At 41.6% G+C, this 12,080-nt stretch overlaps 1 protein-coding gene across 2 annotated transcripts; it reads right to left on the bottom strand.

Annotated features, from left to right (window-relative positions):
• Window positions 1-7,486, bottom strand: ccdc92 (coiled-coil domain containing 92). Of its 2 annotated transcripts, XM_071482285.1 has the most exons (5): window positions 7,427-7,486; window positions 7,072-7,259; window positions 3,951-4,124; window positions 3,291-3,332; window positions 1-1,898 (listed from the first exon to the last, which is right to left on the bottom strand). In XM_071482285.1, exons 3-5 carry the CDS (start codon window positions 4,084-4,086, stop codon window positions 1,090-1,092), a joined length of 987 nt encoding a protein of 328 aa, XP_071338386.1. In that variant the 5' UTR covers window positions 4,087-4,124; window positions 7,072-7,259; window positions 7,427-7,486; the 3' UTR covers window positions 1-1,089. The 2 variants fall into 2 exon arrangements, with proteins under 2 accessions (XP_071338386.1, XP_071338385.1); XM_071482284.1 differs by lacking the exons at window positions 7,072-7,259; window positions 7,427-7,486 and adding an exon at window positions 4,919-4,940 and having other exon boundaries at window positions 948-1,898.
• Window positions 7,487-12,080: the final 4,594 nt, after the last annotated feature.

Here is a 12,080-nt window from a genome sequence, read left to right on the forward strand (position 1 = left end):
CCCCAAAAAAACATTGCTTTATTGTATTGATTGATATACTTCAAAAACAAGTGGTGTTAATGTGAAAAGCAGAATTTTAAGTGATTATAATTACCTTCTTGTTGGTAGTGCAGTAGCTACTGTAAATATCTGAGGTGCTTTTGTGTTCTCTATTAAACAATAAATTAAAAAAGAATTCATTACAAATGTACAGCCTTTATAAAGTACAGTTAATAATATCACAAAATCCTATTACAGCAGTGTTTTCAAAAATGCCCTTGTATCACAAATAACGTCAGTAGATATTGTTTAAGCCAAAACTTAATCCTCTCAATGGCCTTCATTATCTTTCTCTGAAACACACACACACACACACACACACACACACACAAATATACGCCCCGCTCACCATCATTTCCTACTGCATCCAAACATGTACACCACTGCTGTTTTCGCCAGTCAACAGAAGTAAGGTGAAATTACAGCTCTTTCACCTTGACAACCAGCAAATTTCAATTGCACATTATGCAGATCGCACCTACAGTAACGTTATTATACTGATAGCACAAGAAGATGAAAGACATTTGGGTAGTATGAAGTTTAATAATTTAATTTCTATCCTATGCAGCGGCAGACATCTTGTTATATAGTTGGTTGATATGCCCAGGCTGTTGCTGAGAAGACGGAGCGGACAGAGATATGTAGAGTTTAACTATCAGGCATGACTACACTACACAGCTTGTGTATGGTTGAACCGGTCGAGCAGGCACTGATGCAGATATTTGGCTGAGAGTTTGTTGTATCCACCACATAAGACAGAATGAGTGAAAGTCTAAGCAAAAAATCAACGTGTGTAATACAAGATTTCAATGGGCTGTAATTAAGAAACATTTGGCATGCTTTATAGTAGTCCTTTCTACTATATATTAGGAAAAACAAAAGTCTTTATGGAATACCATAAACAAAATGATAATTTTATCATTTTTTTTATATTGCAGTGTTGCGTAAAAAGCAGGTTACACAGTGGGTCAGGCTCCTTCCTGCTCTTGCAGTGTGGTGTGTATACAGCAGATATGTGTGTGTACTTATGTGCATGTTAGCATTGCAGTATTAAACTGTCCTGTCGGCTCCTGAGCGCTTCCGCACGACCTTCTCCTCATTGACCTGGTCCACTGCCAGTGTCTCCAGCTCTGCTTGTGGTGGGGCCAGGGGAGGGGTGCCATGTGGGATGCGGTGTGCCACACCCACATGAGCCCTGTACTGACGGTCTCGAGCGGGGCTGTGACGAGGGCTGGCCGTAGCACCCAGGGTAGGGACAGGGGAGCGCTCAGAGGCAATGGGAGGGATGACGGCAGGCCGTTCACGCACTACCTGTGGTTCAGGAGATTCTCTCCCAGCCTGCAGGAAAGGTGTGGGGTCAGGCATGGCATCCACCGTCTCCCGCAAAACCACCCGCCTCCCATCTGGGCCGAGTCGGTACACCTCTGTCAACTCCGGGTGAAGAGGCTGGGAGAGGCTCTTCTTCATGCGGCGACGTGGCGTTTCAGGCTGTCTGTCCTTGGCTGGAGGAGGCATGGGCTTGTATGAGGTGACTGGACTGACATTGGGGCTGGCTTCAGAGGAGCTGCCAGCCAACAGCTTCTTCTTAGTGGCGTGAAGTTGTGAGGTAAGGTAAGCAATGGTACTCGCTCTCTGCTCAAGCTCTCCGGACAAAACAGCCAACTTGTGGCTCTTCATCTTAAGCTCCTCTAAATACTTCTTCTCCCTCTCCTTGATGGTGTTTTCCAGGACAGAGATCATGGCATTTTTCTGCTCCAGGTCCCTGAGCAGCTCGGTGTTCTCCTCCTCCTTCTTCTTCAACTGGGCCTCAAGCTCCTCACACCTCCTTTGCAGCTCCCTGCAACGGACTTCACCGCTGTCTGCACACACAGTAAAAGGCAGTTAAATCAGCAGCTCTGACTTGTATACAGAAATGCACACTTAAAACAGCAAACATAAGTGCACATAAATGAGTGCACCCAAGAAATACACACTCAGAGACTCACGTATCCCCAGACTGGACCAATCATTAGTGCATTAAGTGCAGACACTGAGTATGGACAGTCTTTCAGCTGACAGAGATGGTATGATCCTATGGAGACTCATCTGCAGTAGGCAGAGAGCTTCAGTCTCACATTACAGCTTTGTAAACAGCAAGGGCAGTGCTCTCCTCTGACCTTCATCACTGCTGCCCCCGCACTGCCCTGCCCCACCCAGTTATAGCCGATACAGCCATTTCTGCATATGTGCAGAATTAAAATACAATTCTGCACTGTAAATATAATTTCGAAGAGGGGCTGGTAAATTTTCACCCCAGCTGGGGCAGCTGAGCCCTGCTGCACTTAGCAGGTTGCAGGCTGTGCATTAGTGATGTGACAGATAATCTCATTTCCTGCACTGCAATCTCTGAGATGTCCCACACTAACATGATAGTGCCTCTCACTGAGAGCCCTGACAACATTGCCCCGATCTGGGCCAGCCATGTTAGAAAGCTTATAACATGCTGTGACCCTGGTGAGATGCAACATGCTTCCTGTTTAGCTGCACACATCAGTGAGGTCATTGTTAGCCTGAAAATAAATTAAACTGCATGCTGCCTGTTAGTGGCCCCCCTGACTGTACTGTGCTGTACGTCAAGCCAGTATAAAGACAGTGGAGCCGGGCCTGAATCACATCAGTTTTGTGACTCCATGTCATGGCCATGGTAACGTGGGGGGAGGGGCAGTTGGCAATGAGCAGTGGGAGCACTAATGAACAGTGGGTAGTCCCACAATGCAATGCTTCCTGGGTGGGACTCTGTTACCAGGAAACAGACAGAGCCCTCTTCTCTCAGGTCTGTCCAATGACACAGACCTCTGTTTCTGCAGAAACACAGATTTATAGCATTGACTACTGTAGAGTTTGTCTGCTGCTGTGCACTTTACAATTTGAAACACTTGAGTGAAAAATAAAAACTGTACTCTAAGAAAAATAAAGACTTTATACAAATAACTGAAGCATTTTGTGGTAAATCTAATACAACACAGTGCAATAGGTTTTAAATCAGCACTGATGAATTATACAGTATCATTATATAAGTTGAATAAGAGTAGTACTTTAACTGAAGTCACACCACAGTAATTGTAGACGAAAACACGAACAAAGGGATCACACTAACAGACCCACAGTTAAGAAGCTTAACAGTAATAAATTCTGCAATTTGTTAATATTGATGACACAAGAGATTGGATGTCACCAGTAAAACTGATGTGTACTGTGTGACGGAGGCTTACCTGAGGGATCAGAGCTTCTCATAGTGAGCTCATATGTCAGATCTGTGAAAAAAGGAGAGGGTTACTCACATGTCTGCGTCACATGCAGTTCCAACGGGGCAGCTATCACAACAACATGCTCCTCAGACACTCTAAATAGCCACAAAGCATGTTTGGGGAAAACATGTCAGTGCTACCCATATGGTGAAGCATTAGTTTAACAAGATTAGTGAGAGTTCCACGTTAGCTTTAGTGACAGGTTAGCCAAGGATACGCAAAATGAGGGCTAAAGGATATAGTGTCCTGTTTTTCTTTGAACTCAGCGACCATCTCTTTCCTTTGGAGCAGAGTGTATCCAGTACTGGTGGTATGATCGATACACATTTTTCTATGTTGCATCATTACAGTGCATTGTGTACTCACTAATGCTTGAGTGCATTTCCCATAAGTCATCAAATTCTCTCTAAATGGCTTAACAGTGGCACCACAGCACCTTGTTGACTTTGGTACCAAATATCCATTAAGGTTGTGCATCTATCCCACTTATGAACTCAAGAATACCAGGATTATTAATAACATTTATTGTTTGGTTGCTCTACTGTTTTCAGATATCCTCTACAAAGATCTTAAATGAGCTGATTTTCCACAGCCGCATGAAGAGGAGAATGTGGCTGTGCTCACCTGTGCACTGCTGTTGTAATCTGCGGATCTCAGCGTGTAGCCCCTTCAATGTATTGGCATGATCCTGCTGGAGAAACAGCAGGTTTTTCTGTGCGCTGTGCAGCTGATTTTCCAGGGTAACATTTGCTGATGCCATGGCTGATAATGTTCGGACACACACCAGCCTTGCAACCTCTTGACAGATATGAAAGAAAACAAGGAGAGGAGAGAGAAAGGAGGGGGGGGGGGGCATAAACAAAAGTCAACTCATCTGGCAAACAGACCATTAATTCTCACCCTTTTGCACAGGTTTTGGGGTGTGCTCCAACTTTGCTCTGACTGCAAATGGGCCACAACACAATTTGCTTTAGAAGACAGATCAAACTAGTCACCATTGAATAATGCCATGAAAATTCATCCACACTTTAAATAACCAAGCAACAGTAAAACTTGTAACCCTGTTTGTTGTTTTAAAAAAAGAGAAGTAAAAATGCTGAAGAAAAAGTGAAGATCCACATTTATTTAAATGCAGAATACGTGTGTAGGCTATCATTGTTATTTAGGCTTGAGTCACTGCTAGAGTACAGCTGTAGCACAGAACTGGTCATAAGTAGAGACACTGTTTTGTTTGCTGTAATTAGCAACCAATTGCTGAAATGAGGCTATTGATTTAGAGCCTGAGAGTGAGCAGTGAGTGCCTTCAAAAAAAGACTTCTGAAAGGTAACACTAATCTAATATAACCTAATCCAATCTACGCTCTATTTTATAATTTTATTAGGACATCCAGTGGAAATACTCCTCCTCAGCACAGAAGATATATAACTTCAATTCTTATACTGGAATCAAAGTAGAAAAGTCTAAAATATGAGATACTTGTTCCAGGCACATATCCTGTAGCACAGCTTCTCTCGTATGATGCGCGTCAACACCATGCTCCGTAACAACAAAAACTAAAAAAGAAAAATAATTAAATAGAAGCTGAACACACTGATAGACATCACACTGGCACTGGGTGTGGCGTGGAGGTGGCCAGTCTTGAGCAGGCTTTTTCCTTCCCTGTCTTGCCCCACCCTCCTCTTCCCTCCCTTCATGGATGTCCTTGTCTTCAGAGCCAGACCAGAGAGAGAGAAAAGCAATCATTCAGTCCCAACATCTCCACCCTCTGCCAGACATCTGTACTGGGCTGAGAGTTGAGAGCACATTGATCCCTGTGAAACACCCCTCCTGAGTGCAGATAAAGCCTCTCCCTGCATACACGAGCGTGCTTGAATAAAACATCCCACAGCTTCTCACTCTTACATCATCAGCTAACTAGCATGAATAATATATCCAATGGCACTTTGCCGGACACACTCCTCAGTTTAAGAAGTTGTCTGTGTGTTTATTTTTTTTCATTGCTTACATAGGAAAAGGAAGACGTGCTATAACCAAAACACTATCTGGTAATCACAAATAGAGCCAGTGATGTATCATTAAGGATGAAGAGATAATCTATTATTGATGAGTAATGTGGTGTCCTTCCCGTAAACCCTGCACTGCAAGCATATCACTCATCCCATCCCTTTCCTAGAATAGCTTTCCATTTGCAAAGGCATCACCTCAGCCAACTCCACAACATGGCTCATACCAAAGCATGGAGGTGACAGTGGTACAAAGTGAGTACAGAATGTCAGGGACTTAAACAGACAATAAAGTTTTTCTCTATTTATTCAGAGACAATGAACAGGGCGAATCTATCAGTAATTATGTCGGCTTTAAAAGACAGATTAATGTCGAACCACCATGAGGTGTTCTTCTACTTTCTATATCTTTCTTTTCCTAATACACAAACCAGCATTTCCCCAAACAGAGAACATAAATAATCAATGAACTGCAGCAGCATGAAGCATTAGCTAGTAGCTACCATCCTCAGCTACTACAAGAGCTTGGGACTCACTGTTCAGCTGTCTCAGTTTCTTTGCGCACAAATGTCCATACTTCATCCTCGGATTTGGCTGTGTGGACTATGGCTTTTCTTGGCATATATTCTTTAAATTTGTCGCTAGTATTTCAGGAGAAAACACAATCTGGAATAATCAAGCTACTCCACGCAACACCAATCGCCTACCACGTCAACAATAATAATAATAATAATTATGAGCAAACAATTAAACAACTAGAGCTAAATTAGTTTAACCATTACAAACACTGGCTGCAGTTTTAACAGAATATACAGCTACGTGTTAGCCGGCGGGGAGGCTTGATACTTTCTACGGCACTTTCAATTTCAGCACCTGCATTGCGGACAGCACCCCAAACCCAGAGCTCACATTAAACCGCTGCCGGTCCTGGCAGGAGCTGCCAGAGGCTCATTACTTCACACTAACGTTATTGTCAAACATCAACCAGCGAGATCATTCAGGACATGACCTTCTTTATCATTAGCAAACAAAACGTTGGTGCTCATAAATCCGGGCCCGGCGAGCGGTGCTTATGATCGACTTCAAAACATTTCGCTTCCCATTGTTGTTTAATGACCTAATGTACTGTAGGATGCCATTTCCTTCGGCCATCACAAAGAGTGTCCTTGCAGCTAATGGTATGTAGCCTGCTGCTGCTGTCCAGGGAGGAGCTGTCCAGTTTCAGGAACCGCAAACAAGCTAGCTCCGATACGTGCTATTCTCTGTTGAATGGGGAAAACGTCACACCAAACTCCCTTTACAATCCGACACCCAAACAATCGCCTGCAAAACACAAAAGGAAATGTACCTGGCAGAATATGAACAAGGGTCTTTTATGCATTGTGTAAATGTTCTAATAAATTCGGCGTACATTGAATCCACCAAATTTATCATCATTTGTGTGGGTTACATATTAGCAGCTGCCAACCTAGTATTCAACGATTTAATAATTTTCTAACGAATAAACAGGAATAACAGGCAAAGCTTTTAAAATGTCACTGAACTCAACCTGCTTGGGTGAAAGCCGGAATGAACATTTTCTGCAAAGATAAACAAAATGATATCAAATTGCGGCATTTATTTATTTTTTTTCTGAAGCAGTCCCTTCAAACAGGGCAAGTGTGTATGAGGCTTTAATTGTGCTAGCTTCGCTGAACAGCTAACGAGGCTACAGCCGCACATTATCTTGCGGAGAGCTTACCTTATAGCTAAAAATAGGCGTCCGTCGAATATCTGATAAAAGGTTGTAAACTGTCGTTGAACAGACAAGCCCCACCGGCTAAGTGCGCTCTCCCTTGCGGGACATGTCGGGGAAGCTGTCGGGGGGTCGCCTTGGTCGGGTGAGGGCTGAGGGTGGCTGTGTCAGTATCTGCTCATCTCCCCGAGCTACTAGACAAAATAAAGCGATGCATCATGGGAAATCAGGCGAAATTATTTCTAGCCTAAGGATGTTCAAAAGCATCTATTTCTAACAGTGATCAACATTAATGATTAGAATGATAATGTAACTTTTTTTTTTAAAGTACAACATAAGTGGTAAAACAGGTTTAACCTACCTTATATGACATGAAATGTAGAAGTATAAGGGACGTGCTTCGGTTTTCAGTGACCAGCGTCATCACCATAGCAACAGAATGTGTCACCTGCTTAGTAATGATGCATTCACGCCACCTAGTGACAGCCTCGGAATATAGGGTTCCTGCAATAAGGGAGATGTCTGGTAATATTTTAACACTTGCTACACTGTTTTATTTAGGTGTCAGCTTTAATGTCCATCATGTGCCAAAATAAGTTAATGAATAAGTAAGTTAATGAAAACAGACGAAAGCTGCTGGACAGAGTAGAGCTGGTGGACAGCAGAGGGGAGTGTTGCTCTTCAGTGGCAGTGAAGGGACATCCCATCAGCAAACCCGGGACATTCCTTCACATGCAACACAACTCTCTCTTATTCCAAACACACACCAGAAAGGGTGGCTTAGTGTGTTTCTCAAATATGCTTAATACCCAGCTATCAAAAAACAGTTCAACTGTATTTTTGTAAAATTAAATGATTTTTAACGATTTTTCATAAATCTCAGTGTTTGGTTTTATTATTTTCACAGTTTTAACTTTTCATAATAATCTCTCTTTTTAAAAAAAATAATTCTAATCATTGATATATTTTAGAATTACATCTATGGTACATAGATGTTACATCAAACTTAGCATTACAGCTTAACATGTGTGTGTGTGTGTGTGTGTGTGTGTGTGTGTGCATGTGCATGTGTTGTAAATTTAAATTGTACTGTTCACTGCTTCCCATGTAATCTTCCAGAGGAAAGATTAAACTTTGCCTAATCTTCAGTGATATCAGCACTCCACTCTGAGTTTCGTAGTCTGAGGTATGAAAACTTGGGACACAGAAGCCTTTTCATACAGACCCAAAATATCACCTTAAATTATTTCTGGCAAAAGAAATTCCTCAGTGGCACAGCTACTGCGTAAAATGATATAGAGCAAAAACAAAAGCATCAATTTTCATTCCCAACCAAAGAAAGAGTCTCACATGTAAAAAGAAAAATATCTTGTGGAATAAATGGAATTATTGTCCTGAACCAGAAATGTTCATTTTCGGAAGCAGCCTTTAATCTCCCCCCCGGCTATGGCATGTTTGTGATAGGGATTAAATTTTTCTCGTTTCTTTATTTTTAGAGTTTCTGGCACACTTCCCAGCTGCCTGCAGAAGGCAACCAGTTGAGGAGAAGGTAAGTTATCCTCACCTCAGCAGGAGTGAGGTGAAAAATAATTCCCCAACAGAGACCCTTACCTTCCTTGTGATTTGTTGTACTTATACACTACTAGAGATCTTCATATATCATACCAGGTAGTAAAATAGCTCAATGAGAAACACTAACCAAATAAAACAAGCAGGATTGACTCTGGACTCCTCCTGTGACTCTAACCATTTCACAGCCCTTGTTTTCTTGGCCTTTGCCTACGGGTGATCTGGTGCTGGGTTGAATCCAGCTGAGAAATGTCCTTCACACAAGCTGACCAAAGCTTCTCTCCCACCTGAGGTGTCCACAGTGGGATTTCCTTTAACAATCTGGCAGGCCTCATATATGTGTCTGGGATTTACTGCCAAGTGTGTCTGTAGCTTGACATTCTGTTTTTTATGAAGAAGATGAGGAAACACATTCTCTCAAACACAGCCATGCACTCAAAAATCGTCCAAGTGATGGCGTACAGACAGTGGCGAGGGTGCTGGAAGTGGGCCCCATATTTTGTATGTTACACCGCTGGAAAAGTAATAAGAGTGAACTATTAAGCTTTTGTTACAACTTCTGGGCATCAGTGAAACATCAAGACGTATCAAAAATCAAATTTATACCATTTTTAAATGTGTCTCATTGGTATAGTTGCTGGACTACAAACAGATAGCACCGGTCCTTCTCAAATTCATGGACTTACAAATGAAATGTAAGCACATGGCAGCCTGTCTCAAATGGCACTGTTTTACTGCCCCTGCTCTGACAAGCTGCCAATAGCAACACTTCTCAGGTTGTAATAGTTTTACAGTTATTATATTGAGGTTGGCAAGGCAAAATGCCTTTAAAACCCTGAAAGCCTCATTTAATTTTCCAAGACCGTTTCATATTTGTCTGTCCAAAGAAAGTCATAATCACTCGACTGTTGAACTGAATGTGTCATTTATGTGAAAACTTCAAAGTAAGCCACTGGCGATACAATGGCATTAATTTATTTCAACTTTATAACAGTGTATTGAATACTGGATATACAGTGTCATAACGTGGATGCAGTTGGGCAATACTTGAACTTTAGTTGATGTTTAAAAAAAAATCTGCCATCATAATAGACTTTGAAATCTCTTGTATACTGTAAGCAGTAAGTGTGCATGCTTGTGCATGCTCAAACCCCACATACAAAGAGGGCACAGCGCTTCTCGTTTGGCTGCTCATCAGATTCTAGGCAGCTGTTGAGTCTGTAACAGACATTTGAATCTTCTCTCAGTCCAAGTGTAAATGGACCCAGAGATTTTTCTATTTTGATTTGCTCTGTGCTTTTGTGGTATGGAAAGTATTTGTGCCTTCGAGTCCTTACATAGTATCTACAGTATGAATGCCGGTAGCATCTGGACTTTATATGAGGCCATTTGAAAATAAAGAGGCCAGAATATGTGAAATGAGCACTTAAAGTGAAGGTTATTTCAACAGCAATCAACTTCTCTGACACAGTTTTGCACCTTTCAATTAATTCATGACAAATTTACTAGCTGACAAAACACAGAGAGGAAATTATAGCCAACATGTTACATAGGGCCCACATGGAAAGCTCTGCTATGGAATCATTGCACCAGCACTGCCAAAATGTCTGTGCCTTTATTCTGGTAATGAGGGCGGACTGCAGGAAACCATGCTTTCTATGCAACATTTTTTTTCTTTTACATTTTTTTTTTTTACAGTCCAGGGAGAGCAAAGCACTCAATGCCATTTAAAGTGACACTTTAATTACTAGTGGTTAATGGACCACTAAGACCAGACTTTGAAGTGGCTGTAACTCAAGGTGCCCGCACAGTCAGCCACAGCAGTAAGAATGTGTGCCATGGTTTAATCCCTCCACACGTACTGTTACAAGACACACTGTGATAAGACACATAATTCAGTTCAAATGATCTAATGACATAGAAAACGTGAGAGCTCACTGGACAAATCAAAGGCAAGCAATTATGGGATAAGCTTTGTGTATTCTGCCTGAGACTCTTGCTTTTTGCCTACTAAGATCACAGTCTCTCATCATTGTATGTGGTGTTTGTGATTGTCACTTTATGTATGCCATGATGAACACATGAATCAATAAATAACATCAAGAAGTGTGTTTTATTTATTTTATTTTGCATATTTTATTTTCATTTTCATATGTCATCCACAATGAAAGACCAGCACCAAACAAACAGGATAATGCAAAAAGAAAAGCTGCATCCAATTAGAGCAAATATATTAATCAAGCCACAGAGCAATCCTTTCCATAGCAGTTGCAGTGGTTGATATAGCTTGTTTTTCATGTGTGCATATATAGTAGTGTCATCAGCATACATTTGCAATTCTATCCTGTGACACTGTTGTTGGAGATCATTAATATATGGACTAAGTACTGGAGGGTCCTCAACATTGATCCTTGAGGTACACCCATTGTACACTTCATGTCACTGGAAAGTCCAACATCAATACACTGTATCATTTTAAATGAATGTGAAAACATCCATTTAGATGAAAATTTAAATCTAGAGAGTTTAGAAATCAGAACACTATGTCTGTATCTAACACCGTGAGCAAATCTAAAAATACAGCACAAACTACTTTTCTTTTTCAAGCTTAGACTTAACTTGCCCTATTACGGTTAAGGAAGCTGTTTCAGTGAATGTTCAGGTGCATATTATATAAGTATAGCCTCAAGCACAGAATTAATTTGAGGCTTACTTGTGTGGTAAGGTTATGTGCTCGCCCTTTGTTTGTGGTGGACACACTCCTCTCAGATTATCACAGTTTGGTCGACAACCAGGAAAGAAGCAGAAGCAGACATGCCTTTCCTGGACTCAGAGCAGTCATAAAATCCTCCAGGCTCCTATTTCGACCACCTCAGCCATCCACTCTGCACCACCATAATCATGCCTCCAAGATACAGCTCAAAGATTCTCTATTTTTCCAGAGACATAAGAGACTGGTTGTAGGTTTTCCCTGTTTTCAATAGAAATATTTCATTTTGGTGTCTAGTCACAATAAGGATGAGAATTCTGCTGACTTATCCATTTCATGTCCCCATGTTTATCCATCCTCAAACCACTGCTGTATTATGCAAAAAAAAAAAGAAATCTTTGAACACTGGATGTTCAAAAGCAGAGGGAGCATGTCTCTGAAATATAATGCGCAGAACATAAGCCACCAGCACTGCCAAATAATGCATGTATAGACTATCTAACTTGTAAATGCATTTCATGAAAAAGTTACAGGAAAAGGGTCAAAACACTTGCTAGTGCTCAAAATGTCCTCGTGGCCTTTTATGCCCTTGCAGAGTGAAACTCATGCATATGCATGAGATCTGTGTTATATGGCGGTGACCCCGAAACCCTGCTGTGCTGTGCTGCATAACCCTGCATCTTCAGAATTATACTGACAGCAGTTGAATTTGTTGTGCTTTTTGCTGGGTCTGAGC

Source organism: Trachinotus anak, unplaced genomic scaffold, assembly GCF_046630095.1.
Source record: "Trachinotus anak isolate AG129_WGS33_773 ecotype Australia unplaced genomic scaffold, CSIRO_AGI_Tana_v1 ptg000008l, whole genome shotgun sequence".
NCBI classification, from domain to species: domain Eukaryota; kingdom Metazoa; phylum Chordata; class Actinopteri; order Carangiformes; family Carangidae; genus Trachinotus; species Trachinotus anak.